The sequence below is a fragment of the Citrus clementina genome, unplaced genomic scaffold, assembly GCF_000493195.1.
Source record: "Citrus clementina cultivar Clemenules unplaced genomic scaffold, Citrus_clementina_v1.0 scaffold_5, whole genome shotgun sequence".
Classification (NCBI taxonomy): domain Eukaryota; kingdom Viridiplantae; phylum Streptophyta; class Magnoliopsida; order Sapindales; family Rutaceae; genus Citrus; species Citrus x clementina.
The window spans coordinates 32,702,395-32,724,554 of record NW_006262201.1 but is presented as its reverse complement, the minus strand read 5'-3'; the positions used below and the strand labels follow the sequence as shown (position 1 = coordinate 32,724,554).

Below are 22,160 nucleotides of genomic sequence, written 5' to 3'. Positions count from 1 at the left end.
GCCGAGGGAATTGTAGTGGCTGCAGCAATTAATTGTTCAAAGTTTTGTGGAGATGTGGCCTATGTAGAGGCAGAGGCTATGGAATTCGGCCTGCAGGTTGCTGGGAATGCTAAGCTACCCTCCTTAATTGTTGAGACAGATTCTCAAGAGGTAGTAGATTTCGTAAACAACAAACAGAGCAGCATGAAAGAGATCTTCTGGGTAGTGGCAGCTATTCAAAATTTAATGAGGAATTTTAATCAGATTAAGGTTCAACATATACCTAGATCTTGTATGCTTTTGCTCACTCTCTAGCTAAGTAGCACTAGAGAAATGTGAAAAAATTGTTTGGATGGGTTCAGACCCCTCAGAAATAATGTTTGTTTTTCTTTCTTCATTTTAATGAAAGTTTAATTCCATTTCAAAAAAAGAACACTAGGCCTTATTTGTCTGCAAATTAAGCTTCACCCTGCACATTCAATAATAAAAAAGTTAGATAACATGTTGATTGGATAATTGCTTTATCCAAAAGACAAATATGCTCAGATATTTATAGAAGAATGAGTATATACGGCAATGCTTTTGTATTTGTAATGAATTTACCTCTCAAATTGTGAAAGCTGTTAAGAGTCCCACCAGGGTGCATACAAAACTGAGAAGTCAAATTTGATGACACCTTTGCTGCCAGACCAGCGAAAACCAATCTCTTGATTATAACTGAGATTTCGTTTCTTCATAATGTGCCTGAAAGGTTCAACAGAATAAGCAAATTCCTCCCTGGCCTTTACAGTATCATTGGAAGTCTCCTCTTCCTGGGTTAACTTGTGACACCAGGAGATTTTCTTTTTCTGTCCCACATCAGGCAGTGGCTCAAACCAAAATGAGTCTTTCTTGACCAACTTCACTTTGTAAGTCTCGCAAGCATCAGCATCAGCAATGTGTAGCTCAATAGGAATGTATGCATCCAAAAGTTTACGGCTAGCTTCATCAATATTTGCTAAAATGTGCTCTTCAAATGCCTGTGAAGGTGGAATCTTTAGGCTGTCCCAACGAATGTGATCTGTCGTAAGTTTCAGGCTGAATGGCCATAACTTATCAGCTTCTATGATGCCACTGCTGCATTGCCCGATCATATTCTCTCCACAGCTGCCTTCTGCTTCTGCAATGATGATCCTTTGTGTTTTCATTGTGTTGCTCATCATGTAAGTGAATTAGAGGTAGGCCAACAGAATGAGCAGTGTTCAAGGACCAACACAACACTTCACCTTGTATGAGAAACATTGAGTTCTGCCATTTGGGTTCCGCAAAATGCAGTTTTGCTAACTGCAGTTCAACACGTATAATCTCTTCATCATTTCCTTTTCTAGATATGTCATTTTAATATTTTGCTATTTGTGTTACGTGTATTCGTCGTGATTACCATATATTTGTGTAATTATACATATTTGTTGTTTAAATGCTTCACTCAAAGCACTGGCATTGCTTGCAGAAGTACAACAATGATTTTTGGTGTTACCTCTATAAAAACAGATATTTGATTATCCGTTACTTGTATATACATAAAAGGTCAGTTATTTTTCATTATGTGAATTGATATTGACTGCATCTGCCACTTGGCAGGGAAACAGAGACAGAATATGATGAAATGTAAGCAAAATGAAGTAATGACAGCGATGAAAGATATATGACATTGATACAATTGATGAAAACAATTAAACATGTAGATGTAATAACACTGACGCAATATGCCACATCTTGCATTAGTCCTAAACCAATACTCGGAACAAATAGAGAACCCAGTTGTATTGAATTCCAACTTCTTTATTTATTTACTTTATTTGGCAGGTATCTCCGATCTGATATTTCTTTTCAAAACGGTTCATTTCACAGAATTTAATTTGATAGCTAATTTGCTTTGGGATATAACCTGTCATGAACATCGTTGAGGTCAAAGATTAATGAAACTATTACTGCCAGAATTCAAAATTCGCAGAGCACCATCACTGAGGATTTCATAGAAAACATGTCTTAGGCGGCAAGTTTTAAACACAAACATGAAATTGTCTATCTTCAAACTAGCGCCATGACTTGACTTGATTCTGAAGCTGTGTTTTGCACATTTGCAATTGATTCAGTTGCATCTTCATCGTCTCAACTTCTTTTTTCATCACCTTGATCTCCTTATGTGAAGACATCCGTCCTTTCTCCAAACCTTTACTCACTCTGATAATTGCCTGTCCCTTTGTTCTGCAGAAATTTGATCCTCCAGCTGTCATTACCTTTGTTATGTTCACTTGTTCAAGAAGGATATACCGTGCTCTCATTTTTAAGGGCAGCCGTTCATTTTTCATCATGTGCTGGCGAGCTTCTTGAGATAGTTTATGAAATTCCATGGCTCTACTGACACTAGTCCTTTCCTCTTCTGTTAGGTCAGGGTGTGCCTGCAATCAAGTTACAAAAACAAATACATGAACTTAAAAGCGCGGCATGTGGAAATGGCCTATGGCAAATGACTGAAATAACTACCTTACCTTGAGATAGATGTCCATGGCTCTGTAAAGATTATCATCACAAACTCTAGCACTTTTCGGAAGTGCTTCAGCTAGTAGTTGAAATCTCTTGGCTGCAAGGTTCTTGTCTCTTGCAATTAGTGTGAGATAGCCATCTACCAACCTTCCAACTACAAATATTCTTGGAGCTGGATTTCTTAGAACAAAAGAAACATAACATTCGACCACTCTAACAACAATGCCTACATGGTAAACAGTATCATTTTCTCCATAATTCCTAACCAAGAGATCCGAAACGCGGCAGTGCTCTAACATGAACGCTATTCTTCTTTCTAGCTTATTCAATAATTCAGCATTAATTTTCATCATCAGCCCCAACTTGAGAAGGTGAAGTAGAAAGTTGCAAGAAACTGCATTTTCCTCCTCAGGCAAGATCCTAATCAAACTTTCAGTTGTGACTCGGCGTAATTGGTGAGTCAACTGCTTGGGGGTAACATTGTTGAGACCAGAAGTGATTTGGGAAAGCCATTTTGAAGTCCACTTAGCTATGCATGATCCTACAAGCTCTGATGTGATTCCTTTTCTTTTAATGGAATTGATTACTTCAATAAAATGATCTATTCGAAGGGATGAAACATCTTCAAACCACCAACTGTCAGCTCTGCCTTCCTTTTCCCAGTCTTCTACATTGTTTGCTAGAGCGCCCTGTGCATCACCATCATGAAAAGTAAATCCCTTTTTGTTTATGCTGGCCTTCAATGCAATGGCTTCAGAGCAACGTTTCAAGATATGCAACTCTTTGGCCCATGACTGTATGGATTCGCAGCTTTTCAGGATCTGAAATGTATCCTTCCATGATGAAAGTATAGAAAAACTCAAAAAGGCTTCTGTTTTGGTTATTAGATTTCCTTGGTCAAGATCATCGTTCATTTCCAAGAAATTTGCAGCCGAATACAGTGCAGCAATGTTTGTTGCTGTAACATCAACTTTCCATCCATAACAGAATTTCACCACTAATTCGAAAATTTCTATTCCACCTGGAAAATTGCTGATGAAGATCATTGGATTGTTTTCTTTCTCTCCATTGCTTCGCCTTTTGAATACAATTCTGTTTAAGTATTCACTTTTCGAGACCATTGCAAGCTGCATGCCAAAAATTGGTGAGTTATAAGCTTTGACTTTGAGAATATAGTTCTCAAATGATGAGGCTTTGTCTCAAAAGACCGTATGATTCACCAGGACATTGCAAGTTAAAACATCTCAATTTTGCAAAATCAATACTACCAATGTTGCAGAGCAATGTATTTGATCCCTATGCATCACTTCAATGATGAGACAATAGAAAAAAAAAAACAGTACAAGACATAGAGATGCATCAATTTATTCAGCAAACCTTGTGTAAGTGAAAGCAAGAATCAGCAATTTGCACAATCAAATCACTAGCAACTTTTGCCCGCACAATCCTGCAAAGGACGGTCAGTGGTTATTGCCACATAACGAACTTTACCATAGGACAGAATTCAAACATATGCAAGTATTAAGAAGTCTCACCGGTCCTTGTTTCTTCTTTCTAGAGCTTCAGCAACCATACTAACATTTGCCGGAAAAATTATACACCGGTTTGGCTTCCCCTCAGATACCGAACAACGGGTGGGATTTTCTTTATCTAAACTTCTTCCCATGCTAGCCTTATCATTTCCACAAGTGGCAAAACTGTACTTCATGATTCTTCCTGCAAAAGTTAACTGGCTTGTAACTTTGTTGATCCCGAGAGACAACACAAACAGAAACTCACTTAACTTTGCAGAAAGATGGAAGAATCTGTCTTGACATTTACTTCTGGGCTCGGATCAATGAGTGTATATGTGGCCTGCTCATTGAGATTGTGCAATACTTGGTGGATAGAAGCTATGCCATTAAGAGGGTTTGTTACCTATTGCCATCAGCTGTCACTAAAAGCACAATTGTTGCCAATAGAATAATAGTCTGTGCATTGCATTCTCATCCACTTACAACGGGAATTGAGCTGCCTTTCTCAATCAATGTCTCCACATTCCATTACCATCATAAATGCAGCTAGCAAAAATACTAAAACAACGTGTCTTCCTCTTTTATTGGTTGATAGTAAGGGGTATACTATCATTGATGACCCCCAAGAAAGTCTGGAAAACTTGGTAAACAGAAATAAAAAAAAAAAAAAAGTTTTGGTCCCGGTTTGAAACCCACAAATATGCAAAATTCGTTCAATTGAAGCTTGTGGCCCATGTTAGAAATTTGAAGTTGGTAATACTCTCCTTTTGCATTCTTGGCTCAATAAAATGCCTAACTTGGACATTAAAGCCATTTAATGACCAGTTAATTAACTACTAACAAGTCAAAAAATAATATAAAAAAAAACTATTAAGAAAGTAGTTTATCTTTAATGCCTTTTATTTGTAGACAGTTTTTAGTAGCCAAACCATGGAACTTGAAAATATTATTACTTTCAAGGATTAAACCATTCCCTCTTAAGGATTTCAGGGGGAAAAATTTTTGTTTGTATCATTACCAATTACTTTCTGTTTTTATCATTGTAATTAGAAAGTTCGTTAATTTCACTTTATCAATTCTTTTTTTTTTTTTGGGGTGTTAACAAAAAATTCACTTGCAAAACCAATTTTTTTCCCAGTTTATCAAATTTAGGGCCCATATTAAAGGTGGGGCAAACTTTTCAAAATCCAATGAACCATAAACAGTTTCAAGCCACTAATTCGTTAACACGAAGCTCCTCCCCAGATTTTCAAATTCGTAACGGTCACTAGTTCTTCTTCTTCGCATGAGCAATAGAAACTAAAAAATGCCTCAAACCCTTCAATTCAAATCCCATTTTCTTCTCTCAAATCACTCTCTTTTCTTGAACCCAGTTGTTGAAACATACACTTTTGTTCAAAACCCTGGCTTCGCTACAAAGTTGCCATTTTTCCGGTGTTCTTTTTCGCAGTCACACAAAACCCATATCCAAAAAGCAATCGTATGTGCAAAAAGGACCAAAAGGCGATCTGGTTATCAAAGATCAACAAGGTTGGTGCTTCAATTGGTCTCAATTTTGGCTTCTAATCTCAAGATTTTACCACAACCTTTGGATCTTTTTATTGAAGAATTTAATGGTGGAGACGGTGGGGGACCAGGGTTCTGGAAGGGTTTTGGAGGAGGAGGGTTTAGTTGGTGGAAAAGAAGAAGAAAGGGAAATTTAGGGTTTCTGGTGTCTTTGGTGATTTTGGGTTCTTTGTTTTTGTATTCTGGGAGAGGATTTAGAAGTGACATTTTTGTTGGTTTGTTTGGGATTATGTTGATCAAAGGGTTTAAGAAAAATGTTCAAAATTGGATCTTTGGGTTGTGTTGTTTTGGTGCTTTGATGAGTTTGAGGTTAAGGAGAGAGGAGGCAATGAAATTGATTCATGAATTTAGGGTTTGTGCTCCAAAGGTTATGGGAGAGTTTCTTACAAAGAGTAAAAGAAGAGGTAGATGAAGATCATTGTGATTGTGAGAGAAGAGAGACTATGAAACAATTCTTTTCTATTATGATGTTATTTCATTTCTTATTTGTTAAATTTTTGGTTGAAGAGCTACAAGCAAATTTTGTTTTCTTTTATACGCTATTCTATGTTTTTTTTTTTTTTTTTTTTATACACTATTCTATGTTGGCAATTCTGGATTGATCTTTTACGTTTAGGTGTTCAATTAGGCACGGAACTGTAATGCCAAATTCTTAATATGGAGACTAACCTAGAATATGATTGCTGAAATTTTTAGTTTCTGATAAATGATTATCAATTGAATATGAGCTAATTGCTACATGCTAGTATCTTGAAATGTCAATGGCGCTTGAATTGGATCAATTTTTGGGTTGTTAATAAGCCCACTGAGTCTTGAAGGCGCTCACCCATACACAACCCATCTGTTTATTGTATGTGGCGAGTGCACCATTTTTATGTGGAAAAGAAAATTTAAAAAACCTACAGAGAGTGGCTGATGGGGAAATCTTGCAATTCGTGATTGCTTGATGAAGGATACATTTGGATTACTGGATTTTAAAATCATGATCATACACTTTTGTACCTATCAAGTTGATTTTCCCATGATTAAAGTTTATCAATGAGCGTGAGTGTAATTAAGTGGATATAAGAAGAACAATCTCACAATTGAGGCACAAAATTTTCATAAGAGAAACACTCAGATATTATTAAACAACTGAAAAGGAAGACACAAAGATTAGAAGTTGAAAACAGAGGATGCAGAACAAAGATAAAACGCTTCTGTATTCCTAAACACAGGTATTAAACTCAAAGTCTTAAGCTGCAACTACTAGGGATAGATTTCACCATCCCGAACTCAAACTAGTCCTACTTTGTAACAAAGCAGACTTTTCCAAGCTGGATACTTCTAAGCAACACTCTTTTTCACAAGGCCTTCAAGCATTCCATCCGTACCGAATTTACCGGTAAAGTCTTCGGTGTTCACAGGACCTGGTAGCTTGAATGAGATAGAGAAATGCCCGGGTGGGGAAAGATTCTGTGTTAGCATCTTAAAGACTTGATTTTGCTTGCACACAGTCTTTTCACCAGTTGTGGTTACTCCCTTAATTGTTACCTTTCCATCAGGATCGATGTCACAAGTGAAATCCTCTGCACCCAAAAAGTTAATTATCAAATCAAATAACAAAGCAAATTCAACAGTATAAAGCAGGGACAAGTGGGAAAAGATAACAATGAGAATTTACAGCAATAAGTGAACAAAAGCTAATCACAAAGAACATAAAGATTTGAAGATGTTTGTGCTTATCGTAACAAGCTACTCCCAGTACCACATGATTGATTATAATCCTTTCTTCTTTTCCTTTTTTTTTTCAATTATCATTTCTTGAAGATTATAAAATACTAAATAGATGAGTATGGCTTCTTCAGTGCAAGAAAAAATGAACTTTTCTTGCACAGATAACATTTTTTAGTAAGCAATCATGAACTCTTAAATCAAATTGATTGAATGCCTAACAGCAATAGAACTTACTTTCATCCCTTGCTACACCAGGGAGGGCTACCCGAAATGCATATGAGTCATCTGATTCTGCAATGTCAACTGCTCCAATTCCTGTCCCCACCTTCCCCAAAGCGGCAACACCAGTCAGTGCTACACCAGTTTTGGTTACAGCTATGATGTTATCCAACTCCTCACGAGTTGAGTAGGAAGGAAGAAATACCATTGCTGGACCAACATTTTCTGCAGCTTCAGTCTCTTGCTTCCTCGACGTTGAACCAAAATCGCTAGGGGGTGTAGGTGGACCAATATATGGCATGCTATTGAGAGGAGCCACATCAAGGACATGTTGCTGAGGATTATCATGTTCTGGTTCATCAATTTCCGTTGTTTTCCCAAACCTGCCAAAAGACCTTAAATTTATCATAGTTTGTAGACGCAGTAAAGAAAAGAAAACGGGAAAAACGAAAAAATATACTGGAATATTAATACTTGAACGCATGATATTGCCAACTGAAAATAAGAACTCGATAACATAAAATCAACACATTTGAAGAAAAGAGCTTGTCAAACCTCAGAACCTTCCATTGACAACTGAGGGTCCCAAGTACTTACGGGATGATCCTGATCTGATCTTCGAATTGCACCGTGATCCCATCCATTTCATCTTCATTTTCTTCTACTATTCTAATTTTAACCGGAGGCATTTCTAACAGAGAGATGTTTCTAATCACTTGTGTATGGTTAGCTTTAATATATCGATGTCTTCAAGGACTAAAACTCGACTTAAATAGTGCTCAACAGGTCACTAAGAGGAAATTTTGTAACCGCCTCACTTTGGATTCCTTTCTCAAATTACTTTCCCATCCCTTATTTGTTTTCCATTTTTAAACTTACGGTGCAGGATTGAATAGACTTTCCGGGAATACATGCGCTGGCAACTTAAATGTTATAATCCTATTAGATTTTTTATTTAATAGCACAACTTAGTTTTCAAATTGAGAAAGTATCCGAAACTAGAAGTGAGTTTTCAAATTGAGAAAGTATCCGAAACTAGAAGTGCACACGGTACACGCCCGTGGTTTCACACACAACCAAGATTTTTAAGGTTTGTTTGCTTCTGCGTGAAATTCACGCAAACTTCATGCACATGTATGCACGTGTGCTGCTGTCCGTGCATGTATAGCATGAGCATAAGTTTATGTATGTGTGAGTTATGCACACACGTACGTGCGTGAACTCTCAAGGTATACAAATGTGATAGGACTTTTCTAAAACACAAATGCTGAAAACATTGATGCATGTAATCCAAGGCAGTAACTCATTTAATTGTACAAGTTAGCTTACAACTATAAACAACCATCAAAATCTAAACTAAAACCCTAAACCCTAACATCATCGTCTGAAAGCTTTCAAGTAGCTAAAAATCAAAACTTTTTCGTACCCGCAACTAAAATATTAAAAAAGCTTTAATGTTTCTGAAATGGTAGAAACAAATATGCTTTAAAAGCACAATTCCGGTGCTTCCATTGAATAATCATCAACTAAGATTTCAATATCACAAACATTATAAGTTATAATACAACGAATAGAGAGAATAATCAAAATCACAAATTACACGAATAAAATGTCTAATGTAAAGTAAACACTTACATGCGATCCTGCGTTGTACCTGAACGGAGACGTCATGGCCGAGTTGAAAGAGAGATTGAGCTGAGTTGAAACGGCGAGTCTATGAATTCATAAGTCTGAGCCTACGAGAGTGACCGAGGTCAGAGAGAGCAGAAGAGTTTGCTTATTTTTCTGTTTTAATTTTGTGGTTTGTCCATTGGGCCCCTCGATTTTTAACATTTTTCCATTAAGGAAGCGAAGTTACATATATTTTCATGGAAATCCTTATCTTCAGCTTTAGAATGAATTAGCTATTCTACCCTTTTATTCTTAAAAGAAAACTCAATTTTTTCATGTTATATTTTCTCAAGTATGTTTGTTGTCTTGTATTACAAATTATTCCTTAATTAAGTAGTGGACACTTATAAATCATTACTTAATTAAGTAGTAGATATTTCCTCGCTTGATTTTTTAGATCGATGATTTGAATTTTTCATGTGTATGGGAGGATACCTTTTGGATACCTTTTTTTTTTCTTTCGGAGTAATTTTCAAGTTAGACTTCAATTTTAATGCATTATTCTTATCTTGACAAAGTTTTAAGTGCATTTATCAATAAAATTCTACCACGGTATTAAAAAAAAAAAAGAGACAATTCACTTTATTGTTTCTTATAAAATTATAAAAAGAAAAATTACATTTAAGTAATAAAAAATAGTATTTTATCCAACTTATCATATTTACTTAGCAAATCTGCAATGGCAGATTTTTTATTTTTTTTTTCATTTAAGGATCAATAGTTTAAAATATAGGTGAATTATGCAGTTGCCTATAATCTCATATGTTATGAGAGCCCATTGTGGTCATTTAGGGTATACGTTGAGAGGATCCTAATTTTTTTTTGGTATTTCTATGATATACTCAAATTAATAAATATTTTAATTTACTTATGTAGGAAAGCCTATTTTTTAGCCCTCTCTTCAATTAATAATTGTCTTACAATTAAGAATTTTTATACAAATTCTACATTTGATGACCTTAATGCCAAAGAGTTATAACTAATAATATTGTCTAACTGTTAATTTATTATTAGTTTTCTAAGAAAATGATTAAATTTCTTATCTATTTAAAGAGAACTTAATTATTTAACTTCATAAAATTTCTTGCTCTCTCTCTCTCTCTCTCTCTCTCTCTATATATATATATATATATATTCTTGAAATAATAGTTCTAAAGAGAGCACAAAAGATATCTTATTGATACTTTTCTTTTTTAAAGTTTCTTACTATTCTGTTGATTGTTGATATTCATATAGTTAAAAATTAATTAAATTCTGAATTCTCTTTTTTTTTTTGTTAAAGCTATTTAACGTAAGGACGTCTCATAAAAAAAAAATCATTTAAGCTTCTATTATTCTAGAGCCGACCTTAGTGCATGTTTGGTATGACTTATCTAATGGTCATGAGTGCTTATTTTATTTCATAAGTTTTTATCATAATTTTTATCGTTGTTTGGTTTTTTTTTTAGCAGAGTTTTGAGAGCTTAAATAAGATATTTTGTCTCTACTAGAAAAAAACTCAAATTTGGGACTTTTGGGAGTAGAGGTTGAATTTTTTTTTAAACGTTAAAATATCCAAAATATCTTCTACTTGTTTGACAATCTTATTTTATTCTTTTCATGACATAACTTAAAAATCTTGCATATTAAGGTAATTTCATAGATTTTTAATAAAAATTCTTATTGATAATCAAACAACTAAAATTTTTTAGGTAAAAGCTCTACTTAAATAAGTTCTACTTGAAAAATTGTACCAAACGGAGCCTTATTCCCCAAAAGAAGTAAGTAAAAGAATTAATTCAATTTAGGAAAAAACACCTCTATTTTGTCATATGTGCATTAACCATCATAAAATTTTGACATGTTTTTTATAACACATTTGTTTTTAAACTTATATCAATCAACTACTTTGACACTAACAAATAACTATTTTACCCTTAAATGTATTAAAAGATTATTTTACTCTACAAAATTTTAAAAAATTAAATTATTATAATTATAAGAATACCTATAAAATATTTAATAAAACAAATAAATCTCAAAATATAATTATAATTTCAATTTTTTTATAATTATAATTTCATTTAATTTTTGTAATTAAATTAAGTATTGGGAAGTTTACAAAAATTATCATGAAGAGAAAAGCTCTCTATAATTATTATAAACTTCACTATAATTAAAATTAAGAAAAATACAAATAGAAGTATGGAAAAATATAAATAGAAGAATTCATTAAATTTAACTGAAATTTTGATGACAGTAAGGGTATTAGGGAAAAACGTAAGACTTAATGGATAGATTGGATATTATAATATAATTTAAGGATTGTGATGAAAATATATTACCATATTGGAGGGAGAATTTATATATATTTTTAAGGGTGGTGTGCGAGTCTGTCCCATGAAGAGCAGTAAAAAGTCCAAATTGTCCTCAGAAACAAAATTGAGAAATTGTTAAGTGACCAGCTGCCAGTAAGTCAGTAACCACTCACTAGCCCCATCAAATTTCGCAAATATTTCTCAGAATCTGTCCCACGACCAAAAGTTTCAGAATTCATGTGTAGCCATTTACATTTCTTCCTCACTTCCAGTCCTTCAGTCCAAACTCCCCTTGTTTTTCTCATCATCTGGTTAAGTCCTTCTGATCTTCTAGCTCTTGTTTCTGTAATGTACATATTTTATGTGCATGCATGACGCAAATTTTTAATTTTATCTTCAGCTAATTTACTTGTGCTTTATGTATTTCTGTTAGCTTTATTCTTTTTTAAATTTTTTCCTCATAAATGGGGTTTTTTTTATGTCCATGAGTATTTTTTTTTTTAACCATTAATTGCTTGCTTTTGATTTTGCAGAAAGATATCAACTTGGTACACGTTGCTTGAAGGCGAGTTCTGGGTATGAATCTTTTGTGATTGTCTTTAAAATTTGTTGGAATTTATAATCTTTTGATCAAGAACTCAACTTTGGTTTCATTATGATGGTTTGCATGTTTAGATTATTCAAGTATTAGACCTCTAAAGCAAGCTGCCATGCTGCTACTTGTAAAAAATAGCTAAATAGGTACACAGAATGATAGATGGATGAATGGTTATGGATGGCTTGAATTGATCCTCTCATTATATGAAGTTTGCTTCCTCTGCGTCAATTTTAATCATAGCACCGGTTTTAACATGCAAGTTGATGGTTGATTTCTCACTTCTAATCGTTTCGGAAGAAAAAACAAAAATTATTGCAATTGTGGCTAACCTTTTAGCAACGGTCACTAATTTTTTCTGGAATTTTACCATTTTGGGTTATCTTTAGAGTAATGTTAAGAAGAGAACTGATAACTTATGAAATGTTCTTGACCAAAATTTTAGTGCCTGCTGCTAAGTTTTATCTTTGAAATCAACATTTCTTATGTCAAATTAATCAGTATTGGAAGCTGGGAGGCGGTTTACATAGTGAATGATTATGAGTACTGGCAACTTTAACTTGCCTGCTGCAGGGCTACATATAGATAAATAAATATGTTTCTATGAATATGCCGTTATAGTTAATTTTCTTAGTTACTTTTTTGTTCATACAGATTGGCATTTGTTGTGTGAGCAACTGCCATGGATAGCCCATCCAAGTTTATGGTTGCCCCTGATACACCAATGTTAGAATCCGGTGAAGCTGCTGGGTTCCTCATTTTGGAAGAAGGTAGTTTACATGATGTGCCTGTCAAAGAAGCCGAATCCAATGGAGAGTCACCTCTTGTTCTGCCATCTCAAACTTCTCAAAGAAAAAGACATCTAGATGACGCTGAGGCATCCGAGGAACATAACCTCCACAAGGTGATGCCTTCAAATAGTAGGCTGCCACCTTTGGATAGTATTCCATCCGAGAGTGCACCTGTGAGTAATTACACCAGATATCTAGAGGGTCATGAGCCAGCATTGCTATTTCTTCCTTCTCGCCCAACCAAACAAGTGTGGGCTGAAATAACAGCTGCAACTAAAACTGGATTTTCGGTGACTGGGAGTGCAGCCACGGGAAAGGTGGGACCAGTCGTAGGACTTGTCGATATTGGGGAATGTGAAGACTCTTATATGTTTCGAGTAGCTCTTCCAGGGGTGAAAAGAGATGATGGTAAGTTGCTTAATGACTTTGAATCCATAACTTTTTTTTGTGTTTGGTCAAGAATTCTCACTATTTTTCCATCTTCATCTATTTATTTTATGATAACTACTAGGCGATAGCCAAGCATATTACATTTTAATAGCAGTATCACTTCAGGACAAACTGATGTGATGACCTGAACTTAAAAGCAAGAGACTGCTAGCTATAGCTTTTCTACCAATCTCTCTGTTTAAATGCGATGTTCCAATGCTCTATTGATAACAAATGCTTTTCCTGGCTGCAGGTGATTTTAGTTGTGAAGTCGATCCCATGGGAAAGGTATTGATAAAGGGAGTGACAACTACAGGCGAGAAATCAGTGTATAAGTACTCCCAAGTGTTTGAAATGCAGACCCAGAACCTTTGCCCTCCTGGACACTTCTCAATATCATTTCAGCTTCCTGGTCCAGTCAATCCTGAACAGTTTTCAGGAAATTTTGGCATCGATGGGATTCTTGAGGGAATTGTGATGAAACAAAAACATACTAGTTGAAATATAATTTTGCTCCCTGCAAAATCCTGACCTCTCTGGGCTTGAACTGGTTCCTCTACGTTTTTAGTTTCAAATCATAGTTAATAGTGGATCTCAAATTATCAAATTTCCACTATAGGAAATAGGAAATATAATTCCACCCTTTCTTTATTTTGCCTTGGATTGACAAGATGATTGTTTAGTTGAAAATGTTCAATGGTAATCTCTTTTTAGCTGAATTTGACATCGCCATGCAAGAAAAGCTACCGTTGTATTAAAATGTTTCTAGTTTGAGTATATTTACTGACAATTAGGGTCTTGACCCCTTTGTAAGTTATGTTTTTAGGGACTCTTACTAGAGTAAATAGATAAAAATGTTATTATTATAATAAACTTTTCATTTCAATCTTCTAACATCCTGAGCAGAGGAACTAGATTGCCACCGCCATCATCCTATCAACAAAGCCTCTCTTGTGGATAAGCAATGACGGATCCAAAATTTTAATTCCATAAAAGGACATAATGGTGAAAACATAAACTAAAATCTTTTACTTTATCATGCGTATAAAATTTTTCCTTACACTCTTGTATCGCAAGACCTTGGTGTGAAAATATAGTCGTTAAGAGTAAATTTGGCACTTTTTTTTATTTATAATTTCTTATAGAGTAATAAAAAGAACTAGTCTCATACACTATTTAATTGTGACAACTTTTCATTCACTTGGCACAACTCATGAACTACAAGAATATGGTCACCACAGATGGAGTTGTCAAGATATAGTTACCATAGATAGATAAAAATTATCAATTTGAAAAGAATTCAGTGATAGGATCTAAGTTGGATATGTCCAAATTGATTCAAGTGACATCCAATTTCCCTAAACGGGTTGTTTAGAATTAAAGTGTACAGTGTGGGTGTGAGATTTCATTCATTAATGATGAAATCAGCTAATAATTACTTTTTAAGTTTTTTGCCATATGTTGACCTTATCAGGAACTTTATTCTTCCTTTTAAAAAAAAAGATTTTAAAACCAATTGTGTTATTAGGAAAAAAAAAGCAATAAAATGATTGTAAATATATTAACCACCACATTATTATTCCTAACTTTTTAAATCATCGTAAATTTTTAACATTTAACAGAACTTGTGATTTTTAATTCGGTATAATTGGTATTTACTGTTTAAAGAGAGGTTTGCCTGTTTGGAATTTAATTCTCGCTTAGTGTAAATTTTGAAAGAATTCTTTGAATAAATGAGGTAATAATAATATTAATTTATGGTTTTGATATTACTACTTGTCACATAATACTTGAAAGATAATTAAATAAATTAGTAAAAAAATAAAATATTATCTTTTTTTAGCCTAAATAAAATTTAATTTCCCCCCACTCATTTGAGCAAAATTACAACCTGATCTCTATTTTTCAAGATAAAAAATTTTACCAATTTAACTAACTATGTTTACAAATATTATAGAGTTTTTGATATAATATGAAAATACATATTCCTTGTCAAAAAAAAAAAATCAGATAATAATAATAATAATTAAAAAAATTTACAATAGTGATGTGGGTCGCACACAGAGGTGTCCATTACCAGTGCGGGAAAGTCTGTGCATACACTGTGAACTTTTATATATACGTTACCATTAACATTTTGTCCCTCACTTCTCTTGCTGACAAAACTTAAACCCATTTGTTTTTTTTTCTTTCCTCCATTGCCTGGCCCTTTTACTGTTTCTATTCGACTGGTTAGCTTTTCTTATAGCTAGCTTGATTCTCTAATGCATGTATTTTATTTGCATGTTAATTTCTGAGTACACGTTTTATGTACATGCATGTGTTTAATTTCATCAGCAGCTTATTTATATGTTCTTAATTTTGTTGGCTTTAGAGTTTTTTTTTTTTTTTTCCCCCATAAATGGGGTTGTATCTAACATGATTGCATGCTTTTGTTTTCGCAGAAAGTTATCAACTTTGTACACTTTGCTTGAAGGTGAATTTGGGTTTTATTCATTTATTTATTTAGTGATTTGTGTTCAAATCTTGTTGATCTTTTAATTTTCTGAACAACTCAAATTTGGTTAAGTTTTGATGGTTTGCATGTATGTTTTTTATTTCTTGTAACAACAGTCCATCTAATTTTCTCGCAATATCATCTGAAAATTCTTTGTTCTTAAATTGATCTATGTGGGATTGATCTTTTAGTTGATTCATGCAATAGTAATATACCTTTACACTAAGGAAGCTGTAATGCAGCTGCTTATGGAAATTCATGAATAGATTACACTGCTATAAAGATGGATGGATTGGTAGATTATCTGGTCCTTTAATATGCAAAGTGTGCTTCCTTTGTGTTAATTGTAATCGTATCTCCTGTTTTCAAATGCAAAAATATGGTTGATACCTCACTGCTGTTTGTTTCGTGTGGAAAAAAACTAATTTTCTTGATTTCGCGCCCGCGCCAAAATTTGAATTATGCTGAATATTCTCTCTTATTTCCAACTGTCAGCTATAACCAATTATGTTGGTAAAAATTTGAACCTGTGGTTTATTACTCTGAAAAATGATAAATTTGTCGGGTTGCGTAGTAAATGTACTTCACTGGCAAATATCAAGACATCGCCAATGTTGCCAAGACATTTATTTCATACATGTGTATAAGCCACGATTTTGATGTCATGTATGTGATTACATGTTTCGGGATAAATTTATGTGAAATTGACAGTTCATTTTCTTAACTCATGTTGCATTGTCATACAGGTTTGCATTTACTGTATCTGCAACTGCAATGGACAGCCCATCTCAGTATATAGTTACCCCAGAGTCTTCAATGTTAGAATCCAATGATGAACCGAGTGGATCCCATGGAGAGTCAACTCCTACTTTGGCATCTCCAACTTCTCAAGCAAAAAGACATATAGATGACATAGAGGAATCTACAGATTATGTTGTCCATGACATAGAGGAATCTGAGGATTATGTTGTCCATGACATAGAGGAATCTGAGGATTATGTTGTCCATGACGTGCTGCCACCATCGGAGAGTATACCATCAGTTAGTGAACCTAGGGTTCATGGCTTTGAATTTATAGATGCTTCTGGTCCAGCATCTATATTTATTCCATCACGCCCGACCAAAACAGAGTGGGCGAAATTGAGAGCTGCAACAAAAAGTGGATTTGCATTGACAGGAGTAGCAACATTAGGCCAGGTGGGAACACATGTGGGAAAAGCTGATGTGGGCGAAAGCGAAGACGACTACATGTTCCGGATAGCTCTTCCAGGGGTGAAGAGAGATGATGGTAAGTTGCTTGTAATGATTCAGAACCTGTTGGGTCCTTTATATTCAAGAATTCTCTCTAATTTATTTATTCAAAGTTGTAAAGGGAGTTAATGGTCGATCTCTATGTTGGCATGCGAGGTTCTCATAGTCATTGATAATAATTGGTTTTCCTGGCTGCAGATGAATTTAGCTGCACAGTTGATCCTACTGGCAAAATATTGATCAAGGGAGTAACAACAACAGGTGAGAAATCAGTGAACAAGTTCTCCCAAGTTTTTGAAATGCAGACCCAGAACCTAACCCCCGCGGGACCTTTTTCAATCACAATAAATCTTCCTGGTCCAGTTGATCCTCAGCAGTTTTCGGCAAATTTTGGTTTTGATGGGATACTGGAAGGAACTGTGAAGAAACAAAAACATCTCTAGTCAGAAATGTAATTCTTTTTTGTCTGAAATTGACAAGATGATGGCTCATATTAATAATTTGGTTTGTGATAAAACTTTGTTGTCTCTGCTTCAAATTGCCATGGCACAAGAACGGCCCATTCTGAGAAAAAATTTCCAGCAAGTGATGCTGATATTTGTTGGATTCACAGTGAACTTATTTAGTCTTCTGTGTTTACCTCATAAAAATTATGGCTGTTGATTAGAGTGTGTGTTCAGTTTGCATCGTTCTTGATTTGGTTCCTCATTTATATAATGGCCGCTTGACTCTAGTCAAAAGTATGTTATTTTCAGGAAGTCAAATGATACAACTGAAAAGGGATACACAAAACAAAGATGAAAAAGTGCAAAAAAACAGATGCTGCAGAACTAGGACAAGTCCGAAGTTGCCATTACTAGAGATCAACCAAGTGACAAAGATTTCACATCTAGCACTCAAAATTGGTCCTATTCTCTAACAAAGGCATATTTGTCGGAGCTGAATGCTTCTAGTCACCTTTTTTTTCACTACGCCTATGAATATCCCATCAGTGAAGTCACCATTAAACTGTTGGTCATCTAGACAGCCTGGTAGCTGGAATGTGATGGAGAAATCTCCAGGTGGACAAAGATTTCGGGTATCTCTTCCAGGGGTGAAGAGCAATGATAATAAGTTGCTGAGAAATGATCATCTACTAATTGAAATGCAATGTTGCTTCTTGTAAAAGCATGACATCTCAGCTTGAACTGGTCGCTATATGTATGGTTTCAAAAGCATAGCCATGGGGAAGGTGGGACTAGTAGTAGGACTTGTCAATGTTGGGGAATATGAAGACTCATTTAATATTCTTCAGAAACCTCCATGTCCATTGATCCAAAATGTCCCACTACCCCAAAGCTCCACCACCTGTCAGTGCTTGCAGATGTCATCGGACTCCCAAGCTGAGGAAGAAATATCATTGCATGATCAACTTGTGTTACATCCCTCAGTCTCTTGCTAGGACGGTGATGAACCAATATTGCCAGGTACGGTTGGTCAAACAGTACATAGCATGCCAATAAAGAGAAGCCAAATCAAGGTGCCAGGCTCTGGCTCATTACTTCCATTTGTTTTCTTGAACCTGTCAGCAGAGTTTAAGTTGGTCATAGTTTGAAGATACAGTAAAGTTGCATTCACGTGCAAATGATACATCCATTAGAATAGAGAATTAAGAGCCAACTTCTTTCTTAATCACGACCGCCCTTGAAAAGCATAAAAAAATTTTAATTTCGACAAAGCAAAAGTCAGACATTCAAAAGTTTTGATTGAAAATTTCCTCCCCTCAACAATTGCTCTCAATATGAGAATTTATTAACAATCATCTAAACGATTAATGAGGGAATTTCATCCTACAATTCTGAGAATTAACTGGGTCACACATGAAAGAATTAAAAAGGAAAATAGAAGGAAAAATAAAAAATCTAATGCAACCCACTAACAATCAGACACATGATATTACCAAATGAAAATAAGAACTCAATAACAAAATTAAACCCATCTGAAGAAAACAATTTCTTGTCAAACAGCAGAACCCTGCACTTAAAATTGAGGGATGTAAGTTCTTACAGTAAATTCCTGATCTGATCTCTGAATTTCAGCAAGATCTCAGTGGTTTCATCATCTTCATCTCCATCTTCAGGCACCATTGATGGCAATTTCAAGCAGAGAGATGTTTCCAATCACATGTATATGGTTAGGTTTGATATTATGATTGTTCAAGTACTAATACGCGACTTATATACTGCTCAAACGTCACTAAGAGCAGATTTTGTAACCGCCTCACCTTGGATTCCTTTCTCAAATTACTTTCCTATCCCTTATTTGTTTTCTGTTTATAAACTTACAGTGCAGGACTGAAATGACTTTCCCGGAATACATGTGCTGGAAATTTTAATGGTATAATAATAATGAGATTTTTTTATTTAATAGCACAGATAAGTTTCCAAACTGATAATGTAACCTAGAAGTACTTATGGAGCACGAGCGTGTAATCCACATTCGATGCAAGTACACATGGAACATGTGCATGTAATCCACATTCGATGTTCAAGCTTGCATATATGCATGCAGAAGCATATTTGGATATGAAAATCTGCGGGTGGGTAGTTGGGTGGCAGAGTGTGTAAAAAAAGATAGAGAGAAATAATGAAGTAGCCAAAAACATTGTTTATACAATTCAAGGATAACTTTATTCAATAGTATACATATAATTCAGCTAAGAAAGTTACCAGGGTTAGAAGTGCAGGTCAAGAAAATCCATTTAATCCAAATCCGTGAAGTACAAGTTCTGTCACGGTGTGCAAAGTGCATGAACACACATCAACTTATGTTATGAGTCCAAGAAATAGTATTGTAAACTAAAAGTGCTGAAAACATTGACATATATCCATGTGTGTGTTTTGAGTCTAATGTAATAGGTTTCTAAACTAGAAATGCTTAGAACATTGCTTGTGTGATTGAAGGGGACTCTTATTTAACAGCTAATGTTCTAATGTTACATAATCCAAAGTAGATTCCTCACTCAACAGCACATAAGATTTCAACAAGGAAAGTTATCGAAACTAGAAGGAATACACAGATGGTTTCACCACAGCCAACATGTTTAAGATCTGTTCTCTTCTGCGTGAACTTCACACACACATAGACAATGTGTGCGAAACTGTCCATACACCCATAGCCTGAACATGAGAGTTTTTACGAGCGACTTATGCACAGATTTTTCCAAATAGAAAAATGCCCGAATGCTAAAGACTTTAATGTGTGTAATAGAAGCTACTAATTTAATTAGTTGTTCAAGTTAGATTACATCTATGAACAATCATCAATATCTAAACTAGAACCCTAGATCCCAAACTTATTTGTCAACAAGCCTTCAACTTCAAGAAACTAAAAATCAAATCTTTTTCACACCCACAACTAAAATAATTTAAAAAAAAAAGCTCTAATATTTCTAAAAGGGCAATAAAAAATATGCTTTAAAAGCACAATTCTTATGCTTCCTTTGAACAATCACGGAATCACCCACTAACATTTCAATATCAGAAACATTATAAAAGTTATAACAAAACAAGCAGATAAAATAATCAAAATCACAAATTACACAATGTCGCATATGAAGAAAATATTAACGTGCATGCTTGATTTGTACCTTAACGGAGAATTTCGGCCGAGTCGAAACGGTGAGTTCAAAGCGTTTCGTAAGGTTAAAGGACATGGGAGAGAGAGGTGAGTATTGGAGTAGTTTTGTCATTTACCCTCTTTTCTTTTCTTGTTTACGTTTTGAGGTTTTAATTTTGCATTTTCTTTATTCAGGTACCTTGAGTTTAGGGATGGGAATGAGGTGGGAAGGGGCGACATCCTTGTACCCATTCCCAATATGTTATATATGTCCTCGTTTTCTCTTTGTCATTGTTAGAATTACTTAAGAAAATTATTTTCCCTTTCTTGAATAATAAGGGAGATTCCCAAAATTTCCAATCTCAAATAACTTATATATTTTTAAATTTCTAATTTTATAACTCGTTTGGGAGTGTGATGTGGTAGCCCAGCTATTACGGTGTTTGGTAACACTTATAGCTGGACTTTGGCAGCTTAACAAATTTTTTTTTCCAACTTCTAATCTACAGCTACAACTTTTACTCCATAACAGCTACAGTTAAAAAGTTACAGCACCTTACTCCCAAACACATCCTTAATCTAATTATATTAAAATAAAACTAACATTTGATAGTATATCTTACATTAATATTAGTATAGTACAAGAGTCATACTATAAAATACAAATCATCAGAATAATTATCTTAGTTAATTTTCATAATCTTACAATAAAACAAAAGGAAATAACTTCTATATCAATAAAGAAATAAATGAAATAGATATAGATACTAAATTAATATTTTTTAATTAAATTATTTACCACTTGTGTTCTTACTCCTATTCTTCTTTGAGAAACGTGACAAATTGAGAGATAGCCTTGTGGTTTCAAATCTAAAACAAGAAAAATGATATAAGCAATTTAAATATTAAATATCTTAAATATAAATTTAAGATTACAACTAGTCAACTAAGCCTAAAGGTTTAATAATTTAAATATTTTGAAATTTGATATTTATACCAATATTTTACAATTTAAATTTATTATTTATTAATAATTTTTTTAAAAATAAAATAAAAACTAAAAATTAAAATGGAGAAACATGAAGGGAATGAGAATTTCACCTCATCCCCGTATCTTTCTCAAATAAGAAATTAGGTAAAAAAATCATTCTCATCCCTTTTCCAAATAAGAAATTAAGTATAAAATCATTTTTGTATCCGCTCCAAATTGGAAAAAAAATCTCAAAGGTCCCTGCTCCCAGGGGATTTTCTACCATCTCTCCTTAAGTTGAGTTGAGACTAGTACTCAGATAGTAAAATTTTGCGTTGTTCTCATATAAATCCATATTTAGTACTTTAATTAAAATACAAATTTAGTAAATTAGTAGGGAACTCAAAATTGAGTGAAATATACTCTCATGTAAGAGTGATGCCCCAGAGGCTCAAACCCTAAATTATTCCGCGGGCGCAAAATAATAGATTCTGATATAAAATTTTCAGATAATTTCAACACACACACAAATTAAAAACCAA

General features: G+C 34.2%; 4 protein-coding genes and 1 long non-coding RNA gene across 8 annotated transcripts; 2 read left to right on the top strand and 3 right to left on the bottom strand.

The window, feature by feature from the left end:
- Nucleotides 1-1,970: 1,970 nt before the first annotated feature.
- On the bottom strand, nucleotides 1,971-4,332 carry LOC18042291 (root phototropism protein 3). Its single transcript, XM_006433225.2, has 4 exons — nucleotides 4,041-4,332; nucleotides 3,883-3,952; nucleotides 2,511-3,632; nucleotides 1,971-2,420 (listed from the first exon to the last, which is right to left on the bottom strand). Exons 1-4 carry the CDS (start codon nucleotides 4,211-4,213, stop codon nucleotides 2,055-2,057), a joined length of 1,731 nt encoding a protein of 576 aa, XP_006433288.2. The 5' UTR covers nucleotides 4,214-4,332; the 3' UTR covers nucleotides 1,971-2,054.
- An 831-nt stretch (nucleotides 4,333-5,163) lies between these two features.
- Nucleotides 5,164-6,079, top strand: LOC18042290. The gene has a single exon (XM_006433224.2). It carries the CDS (start codon nucleotides 5,326-5,328, stop codon nucleotides 5,995-5,997), a length of 672 nt encoding a protein of 223 aa, XP_006433287.1. The 5' UTR covers nucleotides 5,164-5,325; the 3' UTR covers nucleotides 5,998-6,079.
- Nucleotides 6,080-6,689: 610 nt separating this feature from the next.
- Nucleotides 6,690-9,265, bottom strand: LOC18042289 (alpha-crystallin domain-containing protein 22.3). Of its 4 annotated transcripts, none has more exons than XM_024184428.1 (3): nucleotides 9,156-9,265; nucleotides 7,536-7,903; nucleotides 6,690-7,153 (listed from the first exon to the last, which is right to left on the bottom strand). In XM_024184428.1, coding segments are annotated over exons 1-3 (612 nt in total). In that variant the 5' UTR covers nucleotides 9,158-9,265; the 3' UTR covers nucleotides 6,690-6,911. The 4 variants fall into 4 exon arrangements, with proteins under 4 accessions (XP_024040196.1, XP_024040195.1, XP_024040194.1 ...); XM_024184427.1 differs by having other exon boundaries at nucleotides 9,175-9,265; XM_024184426.1 differs by lacking the exon at nucleotides 9,156-9,265 and adding an exon at nucleotides 8,118-8,886.
- Nucleotides 9,266-12,765: 3,500 nt separating this feature from the next.
- On the top strand, nucleotides 12,766-13,804 carry LOC18041856 (alpha-crystallin domain-containing protein 22.3). The gene is made up of 2 exons (XM_006433222.2): nucleotides 12,766-13,282; nucleotides 13,557-13,804. The coding sequence occupies exons 1-2, from the start codon at nucleotides 12,766-12,768 to the stop codon at nucleotides 13,802-13,804; spliced, it is 765 nt and encodes a 254-aa protein (XP_006433285.1).
- A 3,913-nt stretch (nucleotides 13,805-17,717) lies between these two features.
- Nucleotides 17,718-20,865, bottom strand: LOC18042177. Its single transcript, XR_002905618.1, has 3 exons — nucleotides 20,680-20,865; nucleotides 19,098-19,818; nucleotides 17,718-18,612 (listed from the first exon to the last, which is right to left on the bottom strand). It is a non-coding gene; the product is annotated as an uncharacterized LOC18042177 (long non-coding RNA).
- Between the last annotated feature and the right edge of the window lie 1,295 nt (nucleotides 20,866-22,160).